The sequence below is a fragment of the Oreochromis niloticus genome, linkage group LG8 (genome assembly GCF_001858045.2).
Source record: "Oreochromis niloticus isolate F11D_XX linkage group LG8, O_niloticus_UMD_NMBU, whole genome shotgun sequence".
Lineage (NCBI taxonomy): Eukaryota > Metazoa > Chordata > Actinopteri > Cichliformes > Cichlidae > Oreochromis > Oreochromis niloticus.
In genome coordinates, this window is record NC_031973.2 from 27,596,012 (window position 1) to 27,622,381 (window position 26,370).

The 26,370-nt window shown below is 39.8% G+C and overlaps 1 protein-coding gene across 1 annotated transcript; it reads right to left on the reverse strand.

Annotated features, from left to right (window-relative positions):
* Positions 1 to 9,060: 9,060 nt before the first annotated feature.
* On the reverse strand, positions 9,061 to 25,731 carry LOC102081287 (ryanodine receptor 2). Its single transcript, XM_019362221.1, has 9 exons — positions 25,655 to 25,731; positions 23,432 to 23,492; positions 21,424 to 21,570; positions 21,178 to 21,312; positions 16,769 to 16,925; positions 14,409 to 14,473; positions 14,126 to 14,226; positions 13,218 to 13,269; positions 9,061 to 10,153 (listed from the first exon to the last, which is right to left on the reverse strand). The coding sequence occupies exons 1-9, from the start codon at positions 25,729 to 25,731 to the stop codon at positions 10,058 to 10,060; spliced, it is 891 nt and encodes a 296-aa protein (XP_019217766.1). The 3' UTR covers positions 9,061 to 10,057.
* Between the last annotated feature and the right edge of the window lie 639 nt (positions 25,732 to 26,370).

Consider the following 26,370-nt stretch of genomic DNA (forward strand, 5'->3'; position numbering starts at 1 on the left):
TAGTTATACAAGTATAACACACAGTGAAATGTATCCTGACATGTATCGACATGTGCAAAAAAAAGAAGGGGGGGTAGAGGAATAACATTATAAATATATATATATATAGTATATACATTGGGTGAATGTGCAGTAGTAGCAGCAAGCAGGTGAATTCTGTACATTAATATGAATAGACATCTATTTTACAGAATGGACAATATAAACATATTTAAAGTTAAAGGAATTGAGTGTCTGGAGGAGAGTCTCAGTCAATTATAGATGATGTGAGAGGGCGGGTGTGTGTGTGTGGGGGGGGGGGGGGGGGGGGGGGTTTGGTTTAGGTCCCGGATGGCTTGAGGATAGAAGCTCCTCTCTGTCCTTGCCCGGATGATGCGGAATCTTCTACCAGATTGTAGAAGTTGGAACAGTTTGTTGCCAGGATGGGACGGGTCCTTCAGTATCTGCGTTGCTCTAGTCCGGCATCTCCTGGTGTAGGTGTCCTGAAGCGGGGGGAGAGCAATCCTGCAGCAGCGTTCTGCTGTACGGATCACTCTCTGGAGAGCTTTTTGGTCCTTCACACAGCTGTTCCCAAACCACGATGTCATGTTCTGTGTGAGGATGCTCTCCACAGCGCCTGTATAGAAGATCCTGAGCAGCAACACCACATATGCGCGGGTGGTATAAGGGGGGCGGGGAAGGAAGAGTTGGCTATCTGGTCGGGGTCTGAGATGCTGGGCCTCCCTGCTGCTGCAGGACCAGGGACGGTCTGCTTGTCTCCATCCCACCGCAAAGGGAAACATCTCCTGGGTCTGTGGACGGATTGCCCCTCTGGGGGTGATGGTACCTGGACCTGGGAGTATAGAGTATGTTTGTGGAGTGTGAGTGTGTGTACAGTGTTCATTTCTGTCTCCATGTTGGGCGAATGTCGAGTATTTGTATATGTGTGCATGAGGCTGGGAATTCATGTTTGTGACTGTGTGTGCCTGTTTGTCTATATTTATGTGTCAGGTTGGGTTGTAGATTCCACCTCTCTGGCAACATCTCAGGCCTATCCCCACATAACACTCGGCCGGGCCACTTTCGGGGGTTGGGGTGCCCTCGGACCTCGGGCTTCTGGCCCCGGGGCTTGGTCTGCTCTGGCATGGCTGGCAGAGCCTGTGGGCACGTCACCGGAGCCCCCCTGTGGCTTCCCCCTGGTTCGATCCTTGGCTTTCCCAGTCTGCATGCCAAATATCCTTGGGCAAGATACTAACCCCAAGTTGGCCTCGGAAGCGTTCATTGGAGTGTGAATGTGTGTGCATGTTGGTTAGATTGCACTCGAGTTTAGAAGTGCTTGTATGAGTGAGTGTGAATGGGGTGAATGAGACATGTTGTATACAGCGCTTTGAGTACTCCGGGAGAGTAGAAAAGCGCTAAATAAGAATCAGTCTATTTGCCATTTACATAAAGGCAGAGTAATGTGAGTTTCATTACTCTGCCTTAATGTGTGTCCTTTCTTGGATATATACTTGAGAGTGGGCAGTTGAAGACTGACCCAGAAAAGGTAAGAGCAGTGGTGGAGTAGCCCACCTCAACTTCTCACAAGCACTTGCAAAGGTTTTGGGGATTTGCAAATTTCAAGAATTACAGCCAAGATCTGTGGTAAATGGTTAATGGACTGGTTCTTGTATAGTGCTTTTCTACTCTATCTAAGCCACAGGTGTCGAACTCCAGGCCTCGAGGGCCGCTGTCCTGCTTGTTTGCCAACTAACCTGCCCTGGTAGCTTCTTATTGGCAAAGCACACCTGATCCAGGTAATCAGCAGCAGGTGGGGCAGGGATATCTCAAAAACAAGCAGGATACTGGCCCTCGAGGACTGGAGTTTGACACCCCTGATCTAAGCACTCAAATTCTTTTACGCAACATGCATCATTCATCCATTCACACCCATTCGCACAAGCATTTTTTTGCTAAGTGCTTTGTATCTAACATTCACATGCATTCATACTCCAATGGATGCATCAGAGAGCATCCATCAAGCATCTGCTGACAATCAGCCAGGAATCAGCCAGGCATCCACCTTGGTCCTTTAAAGGGCCAGGCAACCATGAAGTGGCTACATCTATATACTACATACTATCGCCTCCACAGCCTCCATTATTATGGCTTTTGTGTTGCCTACAACATCATTCCTGTACCAAAAAAAGTCTTAGTGACTACAGACCTGTCACTCTGACCTCTGTCATTGTGACTATATTTGAGCGTCTGGTGCTATTTAATCTAAAACCTATCACTGACCCCCTCCTGGATCCTCTGCAGTTTGCCTACAGAGCCCGGTAGCACTTTCTATTACAGTTCCGGAATGAAGTAGGGTAACAAGGGGGAAACAAGAGGGTAATAATGTGGTCATTTAAGTTATTACTCTGCAATTACCAAAGAAATAACCATGTAAAAACAATTAATATCATGGTAGCGCCGTAATAAAGTGGTAATAGTAACAACAACAGGGTAACAAGAAGGAAACAAGAACTTAATAATGTGGTAATTTCTAAGTTATTACCACTCAATTATCTGTGGTATTTTCTGCGAAAGAAGCACAAAACAGAGCTGCAAAATGCAAAACTGTCTCCTATCTAATAGCATATTAAGAAACTATTAAAGAAAACCTAAAAAGTGTGTGATTATTTCCGAGACACACCTGTGGTAGGTTCTGTGTAATAAGCATAAATAGAAACTGCCTGCAAATAGCTGGCTGCCAGTAGGTGGCAGATTGCTGCCTACTGGGAGTCTTCACTTTCAATTTTATCCCTGGATAACGATAAAGAAGAAGTGGGATGCTAACTGCTAACTTTAGCCACCATTTGCCTCCTTTTTGGCTTGCCTCGTGAATCAATGCTTGCATAAACCAATGGATTACAACAATACATTTAGAATCAGACCCATATTTTAGCTACTGCTGTACGACGGCAAGGTAAGTAAAACCTTTTTAATTTCCTTTAGTAATATTTAGGACCATGCAAGTGGGTGGCTGGGTGCTACTTGCTGCAGGAGAAGCTGGATCTTTGGGGGTCAATCATTGATGAATGCAGTGCAGAACAATGGTGTTGCTCCTCCCACAACCCTCTTGCTACATTCTATCCTTCTATCAGGAACCTTGGTGTAACCTTTGACTCAGCTCTGACTTTGGACGCTCATGTTTTTATCACTTGAGAAATATTGCTAAGCTGAGTCCCATTGTATTGAGCTCAGAATTGGAAATTGTTATTCATGCATTTGTTCATCTCGTCTGGATTATTGTTATCTTTGTTTACTTGTTTATGTAAAGCCTCTTTGGAGCATCTGCAAGTTGTTCAGAATGCTGCTGCAAAGCTTCTGACCAAGTCCTCCAAGTACTCCCATGTCACACCCCTGCTGATCCTCTTTAAGATTATGATTTTGACATTACTCTGCATGGACAAGCACCAACATATATCAGTGAACTTTTACATCCATACATTCCCAGCAGGTCCCTGAGGTCATGTGATCAAGGCTTGCTGGTTGTCCAGCACACAAGGCTGAAAACAAAAGGCGACAGAGCTTTTGTAACTGTGGCCCCGAGACTGTGGAAGTCTCTCCCTTTGAGCCTCAGATCTGTGGACTCAGTGGTCACAGCTAAAAAACAGCTAAAAAACAGCTAAAAACTCATCTTTTTAAACTTGCTTTTGGTTAACTTTTGTTTTTATGTTTTAGCTTCTGTGAAGCACTTTGTGATTTTATCTTGAAAGGTGCTGTATAAATAAAATTTTACTTACTTTTACTTTACTTTACCCATCATAACAATAGTATAAAATTCCTGTTTATTATACAGAAACCGACACAGGTGTTTTGTGGTACTCATTACTATTCTTTAAGTGTGTTTTAAAAGGTTATCATCTGGTTATTAATAGGTTATTAAATAGAAGCAATCAGTTTTGCATTTTGCAGCTGTTTCCTGCTTATTACACCAGAGATACTTCCAGAAGATTCCAGAGATTACTACCAGAGATATTTCCAGGTAATGGTCAGAAGTCTTTAAGTTAGCGTTAATAGGCTATTAATGTGTTATTAAATGGAAACAAGCCGTTTTGCATTTTGCACCTCTCTTTCCTGCTTATTACATAGAAACTACCATGGGTAGGAACATTATTATGTTCTTATTTCTTCCTTGTTACCCTACTATTATCATTTTATTACCAAGCTATATTTCCCCAGTTTTGGTCTCTTATTATCTTATTACATACATTTCAGAGTAATATTACTCAACTGTAACCACTTAATAACTTAATAATTAATAACAACATTATTACCCTCTTTTTTTCCCCTTGTTACCCTACTATAATCCCTTTATTACAGAGCTGTAACAGAAAGTGCTATCCACGGCACTGCATTTCATCCAACATTTGGACTGTGCAGGAACTTATGCCAAGCTACTTTTTGTGGACTACAGTTCAGCTTTTAATATTATTAGCCCAGTTCTGCTGCAGGACAAGCTGAATGAGACTGCTTCCACCTTCAGGTGGATTGATGTGCTATGATGAAGTCTAAATCCTGATTAAAAAGCTTCAAATAAATCCGTTCCTGTATCAATGATCAAATCAATGGTACAATTTCTGAAAGAAATGTTGAAACTGGTCTATATTAGGCTAAAACACCCTCATGTAACTGCTTTAGAATTTTAGACAACTAACAAAACCTGTGCAACATCCATCTTCTTCCACTTATCCAATTTAGGGACACAGACGGGATTGCGGAGTGACTGAGGAGGAATGATACACAGGAAATGGTCTGCAGTGCACTTGAACCATGCAGCAAAAACTCTTCAGTGCACAGTTTCTCCATTTCTGTGGCTGCCTTATCAAAAAACCCTCAACCCCTTCTCAGTCACTTTTCCACCATGATACCATGTTTCCCGCCAACATTGTGTGCTGCTTAAACAACAGCATTCTGCTGGAAACTTAACGCATCACCATTAAGAGGGTAAACTTTATGTCTAAAATCATGTAAAGAATATTTATAATTGATATCGGAGGACTGCAATATTTTTGTATTTTCTGGTCATTTTTACTGAGGATCTTACTATGCAGCCGGTACGTGGAGGGTGTCTATTTTGTGAACCTCAGATTCAATTGTGGAATTGAAAGTAATTTTCTTGGTGTCATTAGAACATCTTGAGCACCTCCAAGTCTGAGGCCAGGGTTCTCTGCCAAAAAAGAACCCTTTGGGTTGGAGGATAGTTGCCTTCCAAGCGAGTGATTAGAAGTATCTTATGGTTTTGCTCATGAAAGTAGAGGAGGAGCAGGATTGGCAGACTGCTTGCCCTGGTGTTGCAACTGACCACTGTGGTAAAGAGAGAGCTGAGCCAGAAAGCACTTTACCCAGACCTTTGGGCATGCTCTGTAGCTAGTGCTCTGAAGAAGAGTGTTGCAGATACAAGCAATCAAAATAAGTTTCCTCTCTAAGGTGGCTGGGATCAGTTTAAGAAAGGAAGGATGAAGAGCTCAAACATCTAAAGGGAGCTTCGAGCAGAGTTGCTGCTAGTTCACATTGAAGGAAGCTGGCTGAAGTGGTTCAGGCATCTGATCCGGAGGTCATCTCTGTGCCTCTCCTAGGAGGTTTTTTTCAGGACCCTCCCAGGAGGAGGCCAGAAGATCAGCTCAGGCTGCCACTAAAACTCATCTTTGGATAAGGAAATGAATGGATGTAAGCGTCTACAGCCTGTATATATTTTATAAAAAGTAACCATAAAAAACAAATTATCTTTAAAGAAATTAAAAACATAGCTGAATTAAGAGCATTCTTCAATTAACAAGTTAATAAATAAAATTTTATTTTCAAAATCATGCAAATCTATCATTGCTTATAGATCAATTTCCTCTTTACACATTTGTCTCTCAAAAGTAGCAATAGCATACTCATAATTACTACATGAAGTAGACTTTGTGGCAAACTAAACATGCCCCCTTCATGATACATGTGGAAAATATTTATTTTTACATGAGCAAAATGCCACTTGGTAATGGCCTTGTTCAGTCTGAAAAGGGATTGGAATAAATAAAAATGAGGCATCGCATCAGCATGGTATAATGAACACAGTTCAAGACACTTACACTGGTTGATTGCAGCTGTGACATCCACTGTGTTATCAGTGTTAAAGTCAGCAGTTATCAGTTACACATGCACCAGCACTCACTTAAAGGTGAAACCAGTAAACATGGCTCTTTAGTGGCCTCTAGTGCCAGCCTAAACACAACAGCATTAACAACAAGCAACATGTTCCTACCAATGCGTCTCCATCAGCAAAGTCTAGAGTTTCATTTATAGGCTTCCTGACATTGTCTTCTCTGACAAACTGCATCATACTTTAAGCTGCCTAATTTATTATCAAACACTTTGCATCAAACAGCAGCTTAAAGTTGTTAAACAGTTTATACAAGTTGAACTGATATTCATTTCAACTTTCTCACACTCTACTACTGACAGTTTTGGGTTTTAGAGATAAAAGAGTGATGGATAACAAAATCTATAGGTTAGAGCCAGTGAAATATTACGCTACTTGTTGCACCTTTAAGATCGAGTGAGACAAATTTAACAAAACCTCAGTTTATTTCTTTATTATCTGAAAATAAAAGATAACTGAATAAATTTAAAACTTAAATTACTTCTGAGACAAAGTTAAGCAAGCTTTAATTTGTTCTACTTCTTTCTTTGAGATATACAATGGTAAAAGTGATTCTTCTCTTAAACTCCCTTAAGGTCTTTTGCATTGACCTCAGAACCAGCTTAAGCAAACCTTTACAAACAGAGATGGTTAAATGACAGAAAAGCAGGGCCTACTGTCTTTTAAAAAAAAAATATAATTGTGGTAAAATATCTTAAAGAGTTACAACTCATCCTACAACACCTAAATGATTTATCTTAAATAACTAAAAGAATCTTAATGGATAAATTATGGGCAACAGAGATTTAGTCTATTTATTATACCTACTCTGTGGTCAGCATAAAGCTGGAGACTGGTGACAGTGGCAGAGAAAAGCACATTAAAGAAATTGCTGGACATTATGGACAATGCTGGGCATCCTCTGCACACGGTCGTAAACAATCAGGGGAGCCTATTCAGCGACAGGTTGCTTCTCCCAAAGTCAAAACCCAGCAGACTTAAAAACTCCTTTGTACCACACGCCATCAGACTGTTTAACTCCTCACTGGAGGGGACAGGGAGAGGAAACATGGGGACAAGGGAGGGCGGGAACAACTGAGTTGTAAATACAAACTTAATGCTAACCGTACCCCTAATCTTAACCCTAAATAGGCTGTGATGGTTGTTCAGTGTTTAAACTGAACCCTTCAAGATGATGATAACTAATGGAATTAGAAGTTCTGTAAAACAGGAAAAAAGGATTTACTTAAGGGCTGTTGTACAAAACGAAATGTGGTTAAAATGTAACCTAGCCCTAAGTTAACCTACTGTACCCTGGTTTGAGGCTAGTTACAGTCAACTATGACACCTTTTGGAATTGTAACACCCCAATTTGCACTGCACAACTGAAATGTGTGCATTTCTGCTCTGGTCAACCTAAGAACCGCTGAGCAATGTTCCCTCTAAGCTGCGCATGTGCACAATTGCGCACTGTTGGCACGGTCTCTATGCAGAGAAAATCTGCGTTCCGCACACAAAAAAAATTCTAACCTGAATTGAAATTAAAGTAAATATGTGCCAACACCGGTGTTTTAGCTAGCAAAGCGTCGTGGCTGATGTGCAGTGAAGCCACGTTAATGACAACGTGTACAACCTTTGGAGATGTGAGCAGGACAGACGAACAATTGACGGAAAAAGTGTGGACTTTACACCAGTTTTTAAATTGTGTTGATCGGCCACGTAAAACCAGAGTTATAATAAAAAAAAATGCAATGTTTGGTTTTCTTCCTGAATACTGTCGTTGTTCATATTTACTGTGGGAAGAAACGGTGAAAACAGGGTTTTATAAGGAAAACGCTCGAAACCACTGTCCGCCTGTGAGCAAAGACGAAACCAAAACACTCCACCCTTTCCCATTGGTCGAAAAATGTACCATGTCGACCAATCAAAACACGGCATTTAGTGACGATGGTGTTTTGAGACGTGAGAGATTTGCAACGTTTAGCGCAAATCTTGTGTAGTTAGTGTGTAGTGTAGTCAATAGTTTTATTGTGTGTGTCAGAACAATGAGGCGACTGCTGAATGTCAGAAATTATTTTTTGGAGTGGCACAAATACTTTGTGTGGCATCAGATTTGATGCAGAACAGCTGATTGTTCTGTAAATAGTTTGAAATGTTTATTTAAAAAAAACGCCTTGGCTGCATTTTTAGGTAAAGAGCTGCAAAAAACTTTGTTGTCAGAGTTTTATTTATTTATTTATTTATTTATTTTTTAAAGAAAGAAAGTTGTGTTTTCAAAATTGGAGTTCAAGTTATTTTTACTTCCAATAGTGTTAACATACTACACAGGTCATGAACAAGATTTTTTTTTTATATATTTTCATTGTAAGTAGGGATGGGTATTGATAAGATTTTAACGATTCCGATTCCATTTTCGATTCTGTTTAACGATTCGATTCTTTATCGATTCTTATTTTTTAAAAAGGAGAACACTAAGGTCAATTAGCTTAGAACTGTTTTATATCTTCTCTTTCAACAAGATAGAAATTTAGGAGTAACATGGCCTTACAAACCCAACAGTGAGATCTTAAGAGATCCACAGCCTACGGCTCTTCAATGGGGTGTCACAGGGTCCCCGGGGAAAAAAATTGTAAATGTAAAATAATAAAATAAATATTCTTCTGTAGCAATAACAAAGTATAACATAAATGATTCTGTAGCAATTACACAAGAATATCCAGTAATGTCCCTGCCTCCAATTAAACACATTCACTTACCATCTGCTGTGGCAAATGGCTGCAAGGCTTTTACCACAAACTAGTCACTGCTCGGTGACATTCGGGCTTGAAAAGAGACGCTACCGGTAGAATGCAGCGACAACTGCCAGCGAGCAGTTGATAAATTGATAAATTTGATAAATTGATAAATGATAAATTGAAAATGATAAAGGGTGTTTACTACGTGGCTAGCTTTTGAAAATATGTTTATCCTCAAGGTTTTCTAAAGCCAAAGAAATGTGATATTCTTCAATGACCAAGTCTCTCACTTGATCTCAACCCGAAGGAGCATTTTCATTTACCGAACAAAAAAGTGAAGGCAGAAGAACACAAACAAGCAGTAGCTGAAGGCAAATCAAGTATTTAGTGATCTACATTGTTTGACTTGAGATCCACTGTGATGGTGGTATAAGTAAGTAAAGTGAGAAGAACATGTGTCATTGTTCAAACTCTTGGACCAAACTGTAATTCAACTCAACACAGCAGCTCTGTTTGTGAAAATGTTCCTCTTTGCACAGGGGCTTCATTCAGCTTTCTGATTGTTCTGAAGTCTCCACTTTGGTGCTGTGTTCGATTTTCATTGTCCATCGTATTCAGGTCAGCACGACTTTAAGCTTATTGAAGTGTAGATTTGCTGCAGAGTTCTTCTTGCAAGAATAAGTCGTCAACTTGTTTGATTATTGTATCCACCACCTGTACCTATATGAATCGTGCATTATAAACATGAAAGGGCGTAGACATGGTCATATTAAAAGTAAAACATTCTTTAGGTTTCTTCTTTTACCCTCAATCCATTAATCCTTTGTATTTTTTGCAAGTTACTTTGAATATAGAATAAGAGGAAGCAAGGAAGTCATCAGAGTGAAAAAATTCTAGACCTGCTACCTGTCATGTATTGTACATCATATTTTCTGAAGTTTTCTATGTACAAGGTCTCAAAAGCAGAGTGTGCTAAAGGTCGGGGGGTGGAGCTGACTGTCTGGATGACAATGGCAGGGTGTGTCCCGTTGAAGAGCCTGCCACTTGAGGAGAGATGACGCATAGAGAGGAACCCATCATTTGGTACAGCCTCCTCAGAAAAGTAATAAACGTTTGAGGGACAAGCAGAGGCCAGATGGCTGCAGTCGGCCTTTCAGAGTTAAGAGTCTGTCACTCCAAGGTTGACTCAGTTGAGCTGATCCTCATACTGTTTCCGGAAACAGTCACCAGCGGGGAAAAACTCCCAACAACGTTCCTGGTACATTTTCCATACGTAAGACTCCTTAAAGACAGAGAGCAAGAGGTAAGGAGGGTTTGCTTCATGTGTGTTACATTTAAAGTGTAATTATCACATCAGCTTTGTTCATTATGGAAATTAGTACTAGCATTGTGACCTCTAGGTACCTACTGAAATGAACAAAGCTAGCCTAGAACCCAGAGTGCCATTAAAGCCGACCCCAGCCCAGCAGTCAGACCTGATCTTCAACAGCTAACAAAGGCAGTGATGTGCAGTCAGGGTGCAGCGTCCGTTTCTATGTGTTCATGTTTCTAAAGCAGAATCCCTGTGGTGATCACTTGAAAGTATCTTTGTGCTGGTTTTCATTTTTGCATTGTGCTGTCGGCTTTGTGCTCATGCCTAAATACTACAAGAAAGCTCATATGTGTGTGCTCAATGGGATTTGTGTTGGTGTGTGGGACTGTAGCCTCAGGTTTATATTGTTAAATGGTAATTATAAGACAATGTGTTTCAGGTCATTATACGGAGAAACAGAAAAGTAACATAACAAGTAGTGCAACAAATGAATTTCTCTGGTGAGTAATTAAATAACATACTATATTACTTTTAAGAAAAGTGTTCTGGGTAATATTTGTAATCTGTTACTTATTTTGAAAAATGATCCCAGATATGATCACAACAGGGAAATGCTTTAAACATGCACAAACATTTGACCACAAAACATGCAATTAATATGCACAGATGTAATGTCTTTGATATGCTGCTTAGAGATGGTGACTCTCCAAGCAGAGCCAATCAGAACCCAATGAGAATCAATAAGAGAATTGATAAGTGACATCAACAGTGGTATTGAATTTGCTAAATTTGTATAAATTCTCATCCCTTACTACAAGCCGTTTTTGTCTGAATCACACATTATTTGATCATTTGATATGCTGGGGTTTAAAAGCTCCTGAGCTCCTGAGCTCATACCACAGAAGTGAATGCTAGAAGCTAACTAAGAATATTTTTTAAGCTTCCAGTTATACTTTAAAAACTGCACTTGAAGTAGCGGAAAAACTTAAAACAATTTAAAAGAAAACCAGAGTGACCAAAAGAAGGAATCCAGCAAAAGGGAGAGTAGACGATCACTACAGATGCACCCACTGACCAGCCATGGACTGGAATTGGTTGATCTCCAATGTTCTCCACCCTGATCAGTGACCAGCCAATCAGCCCCTGCATAAAGCCCTGCATTTTATGCATTCACAACAGGCATTAAAGGTAAATCAGACTGAGCGGCATAAACTAACATGTCAATAGTGTGAAAGTGCCTCATTGTGAGTAAAGATGCAAAGTTAGTCAAAGTAAGGTGCAGGGGGAACAACAGAATGAAATCTGAAACAACAAACCTAATCCAATGCCTTTAGTGGTGGCATTCATGAGCCCAAATGTCATAAAAACAAACATTTGAATCGGCGTACTGGATCTCTCTGAGAAGTCAGAAATTAATCAAGTATAGCATTTACCGCTAAAAGGACTTTTTAGTTCTGAAATGCAAATAAGTAACCCATTTGGCATCTTAATAAAAAATAATAATGTCTTTACTTTAAATTTATAAAAAACAGTAATAATTATAATTTACCAAATCAAAAATATTTGGATTAAAGATTAATGAGTATACTGGTCGACGAACTGTTACAGAAACATAAAAAATTACTTTGGTAATTACAAATGCTCTTAATTTAGGGCACCTAAATTTGTTAAGCACTTTGAATTTACAGTGTTGATGGACATAAAGAAAGAAACTAGTAAGATTAGCTCAAAAACAGTGTGTGGAGAGCTTCATGGGAAGGCTGGCTGAGAAGCTGAATCCAACCTTACATCACCAAGTGCAATGCAATATGTTGGACGCAGTGGTGTAAAGCGCACTGCCACTGAACTCTAGAGCAGTGAAGATGTGCTCTCTGGAGTGATAAATCTTCATCTGGCATTTTGATGGTTGAGTCTGGGTTTGGTGTCTGCCAGGAGAATGCTACTTGCCTGATTGCATTGTACGGGGGGATTATGATTTGGGGCTGTTTTTCATGAGTTGGAATTGGCCTCTTAGTTCAAGTGAAAGGGACTCTTAATGCTTAAAAACACAATACATTTTGGACAATTTCATGCTCTCAACTTTGTGGGAACGACTCAGTGATGAACCCTTCCTGTTCCAACAGCACTAGTGCACAAAGCAAAGCAAGCAATACAAAAATAATAATAATTACAAAATTAACTGGTGGCCACCAGTGCTACCCCTCAGCCTGCTAGTAGATCAACCTATAGTATCAATTTCAAAGTCTTGCATCGCCTCATTCTCTAGATTATCGCATTCAAAAGATTTTCAGAAGACTTGATCTATGACCTTGACCTTGAGGTGAGGTCATCGGGATTCAAACTCGTACAAGTAGACACACCTTTTGTATCTACTAATAATAGTAAACTCACATAGGCAAACTGGAGTTGTGCTTATATGATTGGGCCTGGGTCTCCTTCAGTGTATGAAAAAGGCAAGCCTTCAACATTCACCACACCTTACACGTTGTTGTTTAGCTTGGAAACTTTGGATTCCTTAACTGAAAACTGCTGAAACTGCCCTGTTGTAGCACTCATTCCCAGTGGCGATACGCCACATGGACTTCGGGTCATTATGAAAGTAAAAGTTTTCTGTGAATGTCCACAGTGTAATCTCAGGGTTCACAGAGCAAGTGGTCAAAACAGGACTTCTGGAACGTGATCCAGAAATAGCACCCATGATGGAATATCATCAGTATATATCCAACAAAATGATCTTGAATGGGAGACTGGCCAGTTTTTAGTTTTAAACAAACCTCATTACTACAAAGACATTTATGAAAAACTTCTATAAAGTATTCTGCTTTAATCACATAAGATACAAACTGATTACAAGTTTGTTTTGAGGCCCTTGTTTAGGAATTAGTTAAACATTACAGGAAATGTTATCCTTTGTATTTGATCAAACATACAAATATGACCAGAGGTGATTTTCAATGTTCCATACTGAGGCTTTAACAATGTAAGCAGCCATTAAAAAACTGTTACTGGCAGAGAGAGTGGAAAGGTGTTTTACCTGGCCTGTGTGCTCTGTTTCATCTTTGTTGATGAGATACATCAGAAAGAATCTGAAGCACACAAATACACACACACACACACACACACACACACACACACACACACAGTTGTTAGAAAACACAAACAGTATTATCATTGCATATATCAGTCACACAGCATCAGTGCCAGATGTTACAGTAGCACTTGCTGGCTGGAGGCAGTTGTGTATTCTTGCCTGTGTGGGTTCTCTGAGGCTTCCTGCCACATTCAAAGGACATGTTTGTTAGATTAATTGGTGATTCTGGCCATAGGTGTGAATGTGCATGTGAACTGTTGTCTTCTGAGAGACTAACAACCTGCCCAGGGTTTGCCCCACCTCTCTCCTAATGACAGCTTGGACTGTACAACAATTTTAAGAAACTTCTACATAAAGCAGTATACCTAAAAATGAGGGCTGGCTCGAGACACAGTACTGTATTTAGGGTTAAAGTCAACAGACATTTGAAATTTTGGTTGTATTTTCTATTACAGCTCAAGAACGTAATGTGGCCATTTCCAAGTTATTACTACTCAGTTACCAAAGTATCCAAGTAGTATCATGGTAGCAACTGTGGTTACAGTTGAGTAATGCCACACTGAAATTTATGTAACTGGATAAGAAGTGTCCAAACACTGGGGATAATAATGTGCACCTCAGTGTAACACAAATGCTGTGGTACAAAACAAGCCAAGACAAATATCATAGATATCATCACACCTGCCTGAGATTGGGGACCAAGCCCCAAGTACCCCAAGATTGGGCACCTATCTTTCATTAACTGACCTGAAAGACTGTGTACTATGTAGGTGTGATGATCTATGATGATGTAGGTGTTAAAAGGTACAATAAGACACAGAGAAATGCAGACACTCTCCAGATGTACTTACAGGTAGTTGGCTAAGTTGTGCTCCTGTAGAGTGTGCGTTTCAAAGCCGTGTGGCACGGTGTCAAAGTAGTCATTACCTATTCCACAGATAAAACATTTGGTCTGCAAGAGAAAGACGGGATAGTTAAGTGGTTGTCATTTATTGTAACCTATTGGCAATCTTCATCTATGCCCCTGTTGGAGATACAGCTATACAAAACAAAACAACTACAAAACGTATATTTTTACATGTTCATATGCCTCAGTTGTAAAAAACTGCATTGAAGTGTTGTGTGTGTTTTCACCTCCATGTCTTCTTTCACTTGTTCCTGCTGATCCCTCAGCTCTCCAAAGGCATCAATGATTAACCCTAGAATTTCACAGAGGGTGGAGCTTAAACATGCTGGTCCACATTATTACACTGAATACAACAATAGATATGAAAACCGCAGGCTATCTGCTTTATCTACTATAATACTTCTAAAGGAGTATTTTTTGCTATTCAGTTACATTCTCTATATTACATCCAAAGAGCGTATGTCCCTATAGAGAAGGCTATAAATACTAAAAACAAAGCCTAGACAGATGCAAAATTCTGAATGGTCCAGGTCCCATCATATTTTAAAAGCCTCATAATATCATATTAATCCAACTGAGCACTTCAGTGTCAGAATGTAAGCTAACATTTGGTTTGTTTCCAAAAGTAGAATGGGAGGAAGAGCCCTCAGCTCTAACCAACTCTTCTCCAATGAAACCAGCTTCCAGTCTGGGTTCTTGAGACAGACACCCTACTTTTAAGATTAGGCCCCAAACTTTTGTTTTTGACAAGCTTAGTTATCATCATTGTCAATATGTATGGCAGAGGGAAACAATTATTTGGTCCCTACTCAATTTCTACTACCACTAAAGTTTCTCACTTGAAAAGAAACGAACAGTCTCTAATTTTTATGGTAGTTACATTTTAATGGAGAGAGAAAGAATATCAACCTAAAATCTAAAATTTCATTGAAGTTATGAATTGATTTGCATATCACTGAGTGAAACAGATAGTTAATCCCCAACCAAAATATGACTTTGCGCTTGGTGAAGAAACCCTTGTTGGCACACACAGTGCTAAGGCATTTCTTTTAGGTGATCAACGGGTTTGCACATCTTACGAGAGATTTTGGCCCACCCCTCTTTACAGAAATTCTTCAGATTACTTGGCTCCTTCTTGGCAGTTCAAAGCTTTAGCTCCCTCCACAGATTTTCTATTAGACTGAGCTCTGCAGCCTGGCTAGGCCACTCCATGGTAGGCAGCACAACTAATGTGCTGCTTCTTCTTCCGCCACTGCTTCGTTGCCTTGGTGGTATATTTTAGTTCACTTTCATGCAAGAAGACCCATCTAAACCCATCTTAGGTGTTCTGATTGAGAGTTTACAGTACAGTACACCTTCTTTTGGGGAACCAGCTTCCAGTTGGGATTCAGGAGACAGACACTATCTCTACTTTTAAGGTTAGGCTTCAAACTTTCCTTTTTGATAAAGCATATAGTTAGTGCTGGATCAGGTGACCATGAATCCTCCCCTAGTTACCGTGTTGCACTGTTTCGTCTTTAGTCACCTTTTCTCTCACTTGTGTTTATACACCACTCTGCATTTAATTATTAGTTATTTTTAATCTCTGGCTCTCTGTCTTTGTCCTGTCTTCCTTCCCTCAGCCCAACCGGTCATGGCAGATGGCCGCCCTCCCTGAGCCTGGTTCTGCTGGAGGTGTCCTTCTGTTAAAAGGGAGTTTTTCCTTCCAGAGCGGTTCCTCATAGGAGGGTCATATGATTGTTGGGGTTTGTGCTTGTTTTTTGTATTATTGTAGATAAAAGGCACACTGTGGAAGATAGACAGAGTTTAATAATAAGTAATGATTAAGTTTTTTTATGGGAAGAGGAGGATTTTAAAATCAGTTCTGAATTTAACAGGGAGCCAATGAAGAGACGTTAATATGGGAGAAATATACTATATCTAGTCCCTGTCAGTACTCTTGCTGCAGCGTTGTGGGTTAACTGAAGGCTTTTCAGGGAGTTTTTAGGACATCCTGATAATAATGAATTGCAGTAGTCCAGCCTGGGAGTAATAAATGCACAAAATAGTTTTTCAGCATCAATCTGTGACAGAATATTTTATAATTTTAGAGATGTTGTGCAAAGAAAGCAGTCCTATATTTTTCTTTAATATGCATATATCCTTACCCCAGAGTTAGTATCTGGTTAGGCACTATGCTTCGTGGAATTTTTAAGGCCAAGTACAATAAGCTCAGTTTTATCTGAATTTACAAGCAGGAAATTCTTTACGGTGGTGTTCAAGTGTACTCCACTTGGAGAGGTGTCGTGATTATTTAGTCTAGTCAATTTGAAATAAACAGAACAATCAAAATATTGAAAACAGAACCAGAAATGATTGCTCTCAAAATAATTATACATTTGAATCAGCACTCTATATTATAGAATAAAAACAAACACTTCCTGTGGTGTTTACTCTACTTTACAATATTAGAATGTATTCATTTTGGCTAATTGTTACCTAATTAACAATTGGCCAAAACACAAGCAGGAGTCCAAACAGAAGGACTCCTGCTTGTGTTTGGAGTCCATTTAACTGTTTGTGTGCATGTATGTGTAGGATGCCTCACCCTGGATGATAGCCAGGAGGATTACAATGACAAAGAAGAAGAACGTGATGTCGAAGATGATCCGGTAGATCTCGTACTCATCACCAGCTGGATCCTCAATCTGGTCACCAATTCCTCCACCTGCTCGCACTCCCACATACATGTGGAACATGTAACACTGGGAACAGAGAGAGATACACAGGAAGGGGGGTATAGGGGTAACAGAGGTCAAATCTTTTGCATTGGGTTTTTAATGGGCAGAATCATGACTGTCACAGCAGTTTGAACACACTAATTTTTCTGCAGCGTTTCTGAAACATCAGAAGACATGACATCTGTAAGTCTCTTTGCAGTAAAAACAGGCATGATTCTAGTCACTGTAGAGGTCCAGTAACATTTTGAAAAATCATTGTTGCCCTCAACTCTGCAGATTACTAAGAAGCCATATGTGAATATGATCTAGAAACGCTGCTGTCTACCTTCTCCGGACCAAAGCTCATTTAAACCAGGGACCGAGGGAAAGTATAAAACATCTTCTGTGGTTGGACAAATAAATATTTTAAATTCTTTTTGGATGACGCATCCTCCAGACTACAGAGGAAATGGACCATTCAACTTCCGATTAGCACTCAGTTACAATAGTGCCTGTGGATTTGGAAAGGCCAAATCAATGCTGAAACGTATGTTCAGTTTTTACAAGAGCATATGCTTCCATCCAGATTTCTGTCAGGGAAGGCGTTGCAAAACAATGCAAAACCACAAAAAAAATTGTGTTGTTCTACCTTAGCAAGGTAGAGCTATTAATGCATCACTAACAGCACAGTGCAATGCTTGTTTTTGTACTTAAAAGCACTGCAGCACATTCGCAGACAGAACCTGCCCAGTGCTATCATAAATAAACAGCTGTAGCAGCACAGATGACAGCTTTTACAGTTTTAGTAATGTTTATATAGTCCCTAAGGACCCCAAAGCGCTTTACATATCCAGACATCCACCCATTCACACACCGGTGATGGCAAGCTACATTGTAGCCACAGCCACCCTGGGGCGCACTGACAGAGGCGAGGCTGCCGAACACTGGCGCCACCGGGCCCTCTGACCACCACCAGTAGGCAACGGGTGAAGTGTCTTGCCCAAGGACACAACGACCGAGACTGTCCAAGCCGGGGGCTCGAACCGGCAACCTTCCGATTACAAGGCGAACTCCCAACTCTTGAGCCACAATCGCCCCACTAACAGCACAGTGCAATGCTTGTTTTTGTACTTAAAAGCACTGCAGCACATTCGCAGACAGAACCTGCCCAGTGCTATCATAAATAAACAGCTGTAGCAGCACAGATGACAGCTTTTACAGTTTTAGTAATGTTTATATACAGTGGTTCCATCTTGGATGGTTAAGTTGGGCTGATTAAGGCTGTTGGCTGATGCGATGTTCAGAGTTGGAAATCTGCCCTGAGGGGACGGGAAAAAATTCAGGAAATTCCAACTTCCGATTTCACATAGAAAGCACCATCTGACCATTTTTTGCTACTATAAGCCTTATTGTAAGGAAGGAGACAAATCTTGCTAGGGCACTGCCGTTCATTAGTGCATCTCTCCATCCCACTAAGCACCTGTCACCTTCTTGAACTACAGACAGGCAGAGCTGCCACCCTCAGCCCCTAATAGGAGACAAAAGAGCTCTATGGAATGCAATGGGTGGCTGACTATAGGGGATTAGTGTGTGTTTGTGTGTCCTGAAATTTCCGGGTGACAGAAGGCTTCCTTTTATCCTCAGAAAATACCATAGAGCCCTTATATAGTATTTCTTTCAGATGGCTTAGCAGCAGAAAACATTCTCATCTAAGCTGAGTCTTTACTTGGCATGTCTCTCATCACTGACAAGATGGTCATATGTTTGGCTTTGCGATACACTTATCTTTCACCCCTGACCCACACTGACATGCATTAATGACACAGGTGTTTATGTATAAGTAATGGCTTACACTACCAATATTTAAATTCATCATAATTGTTCCATTTCTGTTTCATGGCTACATCTTTGGTTAAACTTTACTATGTCACAAAGTTGTCTCTTTTAAACTGGCTAATCAATGTCAGCTTGTGCTGCGTAGGTAAGGTAGGTAGGCACCGCTATCATGAAACTGGTATCCCAGTTTTCTACTAATATTATCTAATATTCTGGATATTTATAAGTGAGATATTTGTATTTATTAAAGCTATTTCTTATAAATGTAAACTTTGTAACATATTGTATTATTTATTTTACTTTAGTTTGTTACTGTTTTTGTCTTGGAGAAACTGTAAGTGCATAATTTTCTTAGGGATTAATAAAGTGTCCTGATTTTGATACTCCAAATGCCCTTATCCAGGTCACCAATTTTGGCTTGACTTCCTGGAGCCAAATAAGGTAATGCCCAAAGACAGCCTTAAACTGAGCTTAAATCACAGTAAAGGCTCAGGTTAGTAACATATAATTATTTATATTACTTCCACTGTTGCTATTCCTAAACACTTAATAATGCCTGAAAAAGAAGCGGACAAAATAAGTAATCTTCTTACTGCCTGAGGGTAACACTGCTGAGATTAAAACTACTGACTCAAAGCTCTCTATCCATAAATGGAAGTGTTTGCTCTTTACAGACAGCAAAGAACAAAGTTTTAGTCAGACAAACGTGATGGGAGCAACTTCCCACAGCCAAGAAAGTGAAGCAGTGCATACCAGACATCCCAGTATTAGCTTTGGGTACAAAAAAGTATGTCGAGGCTCTCTTGGTGTAATTTTGGTAGGCTGGCCACTCCTGAGAAGCTTCACAGGTGTTCCATTTGTTTTCATTTATGAATAATGGCTCTCACCCATCATTCAGTGGAATCCCAAAAAGCCTTAGACATGGCTTGGTAACCTTTTATGATAGATGATAGATTGATAAATGATAATAGATGACAGACAGACTGATAGAGGTCAGTTACTTTGTTTCTCATCTCTTTCTGAGTTTCTTTATATTCTGGCTCATCAAACTGAAGGGCCCATACAAAAGGGACCCCCTCAAACTGACTTTTAGTTTTAGTCACCTTGTTTTCCAGCAAATTAACTGTTCTGTCACTAGTTATAAACTAGGAAATTAGCATAAACTAATGTAAGTCTATTAGCTGAAACCAATCAACCTACCGACGTCCTGCTCTGAACAGGCACAGGATGGTGCTAAACATGTTCTAAAACCTTTCAATCTAAACAATTTTTTATTAAATACAGTTTCACAGTGTTAAATCTAGGACCGTTTTGAGAGCATGGATCAAAAATCTCACTGATCGGATCAATTTTCGGATCAGCAAAAAAAGAAAAAAGACAAAAATTTACTTATTCACTTATTGAAGTATTTTTTGCCTGTTAAAAACATTCAACTCAAGATTCATTCCTCGCAATTATTAAAAAAAAAATCATGGTTCAATATAGAGCAGTATAGGGCTTTGTGTCTACCACTCAATTCAATTCAATTTTATCTATAAAGCACCAAATCACAAAAACAGTCGCCTCAAGGCGCTTTATATTGTAAGGTAGACCCTACAATAATACATACCGCTCATTATATTGCACTCCGCTGTGATATAATGAGCGGTCACGGTCACGTAGCTTTCCATTGCCCTGGAGCTCCACCCATTTGTAGTAGTTGGGCAACAGAAGATGCCTGGGACAGTTCAGCCATAACTTTAAACTTTTCCTGCTCATACATGCTTGGAACGATCTTGCCACTAAAGTGGACGCGCAACGGGACATCATAGCGTGGCTCAAGCACGTTCATCATAGTTTAAACCCCTTGTTTTGCACAACGGAATACGGCCTCCCGTCTGCAGCGAAACACCCCAGTAGCTTTTATAATAGCTTTAGCCTGGTCGGACTGGGCAGCAAAGGGCTGCTTAAATGCCGCAAACTCCTCTGCTCCTCCACTCAGACCGCTAGCACTGGCCACAACTATCACTTGACAGACTGACCACGCGCACCATACACATACTTTTTTTCTTCTTTTTCGAATCTTCGGATCACGTGCGTGCCGAACCGTGGAGTGGGATCGGTTCGGATTACGGATCAACCGTGATCCGTTGCACCACATATGTGATGTTTCCATTTTAAGGCCCCGTTCTTTAATTTTAGATAACTTGTTTCCGTTAAGTGGGATTTTTTTTTCTTTTCATTTCTTCACATTAAAGTGTTTTACATTCTATATACTCCTGATAGAAAAATGAGTTCCTGTAAACCTTTACAAAGCCAGACTGATGCAAAACTAATATCAAAAACTATTAATAACACTGTAAAAAGACTGTGAAACTGACTGATTCTTAAAACATGCTGTGATGCAAATTTTCTGTCGTTTTGATCATCTGCCCAGCACTATTATTCTGGTTCACTACAGTCTAATACATGTCATACTCACTGTCAGCATGTCATCACACTTCATATCTGGCAGTTCTCCATCTTCACTCTTGTTGTAGAACTTCCTGAAAAAGTTGAAGGCCACTACTGTGTAGAGGTACACCACCACTGCTAATAGGCCAACAGTTAACACTAGCTGGAGAAGGGGCAAGAAAAGACTGCTGTGATGCAAACAAGGGCAAATATCACAATCTTCACTCAATATTGAGAAATGTTTAATCTTATAATATTCATATAGTGTGTTCACCTGTTTGCCATTGTGTGTGACTGAGGAGAGAATGGTACGCAGTGTCTTAAAACCCATGGCAATGTCCAGTAGATGGGCAGCAAAGAAGAAGTTGTTATAGTGACCCAGAATGGACATGGTCATATACCAGGCCAGATACAGGAAGGACTACAAGGACGGAAGATGGAAATTCAGTCAATACTGACTATCCCACTGGCTTACAATATTAGGTAACATCCAGGCTGCTGATTGTGTAGCTAATAAATCAAATGAAAGCATCATAAAACATTTCAAATGATAATTACCAGACAATAGATTAATGACTCTCGACACAGATGTGGATGACACATCATGATCATTGCTCAGTTAGCAGCTACATTTACATTTATACACTTTAAATGTGGAGGAGCGGCAGCTCTAATCCGAGTCCCTCTCGGATGACCGAGCCCCTCACTCTCTCTCTAAGTGAGAGCCCACTCACTCTTCGAAGGAAACTAATTTCTGCCACTTATATTAGCGACTTCATTCTTTATGTTACTACCTAGAACTCGTAACGATAAGTGATGGTAGGAACATAGAATGACCGATGAAGTGACAGTTTCAACACAACATCCACATCACTGCGGATGCTGCCCCAATTCGTCCGTCCATCTTGTGTTCCACTTCTGAACGAGACCCCGAAATACTCCTCCACTTGGGACAGTAAACTGTCCTTTAGATGGAGTGGGCACTCCACCTTTTCCAGCTGAGATCCATGATCCCAGACTTGATGGTGCTAATTCTCTGCCGCTTCACACTCGGCAGCAAACTATTGCAGTGCAAACTCGAGGTCACCACCTGATGACACCAACAGAACCACATCATCCGGAAAAAGCACCACAAAAGACTAAATCCTGAGGCCACCAAAGTGGAGACCATCCTAGATATTCTGCAGAGACGTGACAGCCACGGCAGTCCTATAACATCCAAAGCCTTCAGGAACTAAAGATGAATCTCAACCAGGGCCCCTGCCAGTGTGCAGATGTTTACAATGTGTCATGGTAAATGGACTGATTCTTATGTAGCGGTGTTCTACTCTCCTGGAGCGCTCAAAGCACTTTATACAACATGACACTTTTACCCATTCATACCCATTTACATAAGCACCTTTTTCTATGCTTTTAAGTGCTTCCTATCTAACATTCACACACATTCATACTCTGATGGATGCATCGGAGCGCAACTTGGAGTTTAGTATCTTGCCCAAGGATATTTGGCTTGCAGACGGAGGGAGCCGGGGATAGAAGCACCAACTTTCAGTCAGTAGATGACCTGCTCTACCTCCTGAGCTACAGCCACCCCATTACATTTATATTTATAAATGGCATAGTAAGAAGAAGTAATGATATACAAATGACTTGCTAATACCTTACTATTACCTTAGTAAGGCTTAATAGTGTGACATTATTATAAAGTGCTACCCAGTACAGTATAATATCTGCACCATGGAAGTCACTTCAAGACATGTCTGTGAAGGTTCTCAGTCATCCAGGTCATCGTAGTCTAAGGAGTTTGGATAGAAAACACTACTGGTTTTTCAGTAAGGCATACATTTACTTTGGATGAGGTCATACAAAATGCCAAACTATGAAACTAGTAACTCCTTGAATTAACCAATTAATTAATTAGATACTAATATGTATTAATATGCACTGCTTTATAAACAATGAGCCAAATAGTTCATATTTATCGCAGTATTTTTATATGACATAATTGCCAGACACAATAACCAGAATTTTATCTTATAATGTTATGGGCCGATACAACAAGTCATATGGTGCCGTTACTGCTATTGATGTTAAATGCCATAAGCAACTTTAAAACTTTTTAAACAGGAACTAACTAGAAAAAAAAAGTTGAGGTAAACTAAAAATGTTCCTATGAAATTACTCTGATATAAACAACAAAGACAAAAGAGCTTAAGAACTTCTGCAGGGAATCCACATGATGGAGCCAGACATCGCTCTCCTGACTGATTCTGATTACTTACATTGTCTGTGAACACAACCCCCAGCTTCCAGATCTGGTACTTGACGTCAACAGAGTTCAACCTGTGAACATAGTGAGAAGACACAAAGTCTTTTAACAGGTACATTAAATAGTAACAGTTTTCATGTTTTGATTAAAACGTGAACAGAAATGGTTTAAATGAAAGAGACTCTCTGTTATCAGAACTGACGATATCTTAGCTCCTTTACCTGGTATAACCAGTATGAAAATATATGTGAATGTGACAGGATCATGTCTTATTCAGTGTTCAGATAAAAAATACTGTACTGATTGTACCTGCTATTCTTTGTTGCAGAAAATTTCTTATTAATCCAAATCCCCCATAGAGGATGACCCCATGGAACCATTACTTTATTAAAGTCACTGTCAGCCGTTCAAAGATGCAGGAAATCTCCTTTGTGTTCGTCTCTGAAGTTTGAGCTCTACATGAGCTTTGAGTGCTGAAGTAGAGTAGAAATGGGCTATGTAACCAACAGTTTACAATTTAAAATCCTCCACTAAATACCATTAAAATGCACACCTACAACCTGGTACAAGAAATATTTTTCCCTGTACAGTACAGTTTCAAACTTCATAACAACTGTATGGTGGGTCATTTGGACAGTGATGGTAGGTAAGGGCATGGCCACTTTGACTGACAGGTGACTGGCCTGTAAGTCAGCTGTAACTGATCGTTATTTGATTACCTAACTGGCAAACTGCATTTTTTAATGGAATTACAAAAATAGCACTAAAATTATCTGATCTAATAATTAAAAAGAAATTACAAAATTTCTGTGCTAGACTAATGAGCACAGCTTGACTGTTCTACCAAAACTTAAACTCTACTAAGGTTTGTGGTGGACAATTTACTGTAAATTGCACTACATTTAACACTGAAACACACTTTTTTCTATGACTGCTATGTGTGTGATAGTTGCTGCTTGGAGGGTGTGCTTATTTGGAATAAGAAGGGGAGTGTGTAACTGGCACAGAAAGCCAAATTAATTTTACTTTTCTGCTGACAGGCTAAATTGATTTTCAATGTTTAATTAGATCTATTTAAAATTTCAGAGCTCTAATATGCCACTGTGCCTTAGAAATAAACAGCAGCACCTGTCAATAGCCTCAGACAGGGGTTTTGCAACATTTTCAACATCTGTAACTCCCATAACTCCTGAACCATTTCAAATGAAAGACTTTCAATGGTTCCTGAAAACAGTGACTCTGTGCTTGTCAGTGATTTTAGGGTCATTACAGTAATCCCAGGCACAGTGTTGCAGCAACCCCAAAAAGACGGTTGGAGGTTGGCTGACAGAAGAGAGAGTTAGTGAGTGTGATGGAGCCCTACACAAAACACACACACACAACCATGTTTTTATAGTTTTGTTTTTGCTGTGTTGTTTTCTGTGTTATTTGCCAAAATTTGGATGTAGCACCTGCCTGGGCTTATAGTAATGACCCTTATATCACTGAAAAAGCACAGAGTTGATGCTTTCAGGAGCCGTTTGAATTTTTCAGTTGTGCCAGTGGTTCAGGAGTTGCAGCAATTTGACCTAAAATAGGTTAGCTTTAATTTAAATGTTTATTTCAACACTCGGTGTGCTAAGCCCCAAGATTAACTATTTTCTGCAGCATTAATCTCTTGGTTTGTAAAAATGTTGGATTTTACTGTTATATTTATATGTTCTTTATAGCTTTTAATGACCAATTTATCACCATCCTCTAATAACTACCCTTTTGAAGTAGCTGATACTCATAGGAATCATTTTGTGCCAAATAAGAGTTACTTGGCCCAGAAAACACACATATTTACATCAGCAAAGAAAGTTCATAATACAGATTAGAGACCAGCAGTTATAAAATCACTACGTACTAACTAATCAGTTATCCAGAAAATAGTGCCACCATTCGTGGAACTTCCCTCTGAGGGATCTTTTGGCTTTCCCTGATGAGCATCAAAAAAAGAAACAAAGATTCTAAAACAAACCCATTTTTGATATTTTTTTTCCCCTGTTGGCTGTGATTTTTAAAATTATTTTGTTATTTAAACATTAACATATGATCCTTAAATGGACACCTATATGTACTTTTTGACCTTATATCAAATATGCACACAGTCTAAGCCTATCACTGGAGCCGCATCACTGGAGCCACAGCACCAATCCATCTGTCCATCTCCTGCTCCCCTCTCCCCTCACTCGTGAACAAGACCCCAAGATACTTAAACTCCTTAACATGGGGCAGAAACTCGTCCCAGAACCAGAGTGGGCACACCTGCATTTTCTGACTGAGCACCATGGCCTAAGACTTGGAGGTGCTGATTCTAATTCCTGACGCGTCACACTTGGTTGTGAACCGCTCCATTGTGAGCTGCAAACAAAAAGACTGTGCCACAGAAAGACTAGAAAAAATCATTTAGACTATATGACCAAAAACACAAACACAAATGTTAGTTAAAAAAAAAGGTCTGCAAGGTGTTGCCTCAGCAGACGGATCTGCGTATTTGATTTGGGACTGGTTTAATGGTAGAACAGCAGTAATCTTTAGCCACAGATTCACATTTCCGCGATTAAGTATTTTCAGCAATAAGTCAGTGTGTGTTTAAATTTACATTGAATCAATTTCCTTATTTCTTTAAAGGTGACAGTGCATGTTAATGAATACACAAAAAAAGCTCACTTGTATGAATTTATTTACAATCACACTTTTTAAAAATTCTGACCGTAAGCAGCTTTGACATTATTTGACACAAGATATCAGCTTTATGGGATTTAATTGAAAGGCTCCTACGTCCCCAGTGTGCCCTTTGCACTGTGAGCCAGTAACAGTTTAAGTGTAACACATTCATCATTTAGAGCCAACATTTCTGAGAGAAATAACTGAAATGTAAAAAATGGCAGACCTCAGGCCAGATGTCATTGATCGTGATATATGCAT

Excerpts from the sequence above, each read along its gene's own strand:
- LOC102081287 (XM_019362221.1), bottom strand. The coding sequence starts at position 25,731 with ATGGTGCTCAGTCAGAAAATGCAGGTGTGCCCACTCTGGTTCTGGGAC. Across the intron at positions 23,493-25,654 it reads CCCCATGTTAAGGAGTTTAA|GTTGAACTCTGTTGACGTCA; the intron begins GTATCTTGGGGT and ends CTATGTTCACAG. Across the intron at positions 14,227-14,408 it reads AAGTGAAAGAAGACATGGAG|ACCAAATGTTTTATCTGTGG; the intron begins GTGAAAACACAC and ends TTTCTCTTGCAG.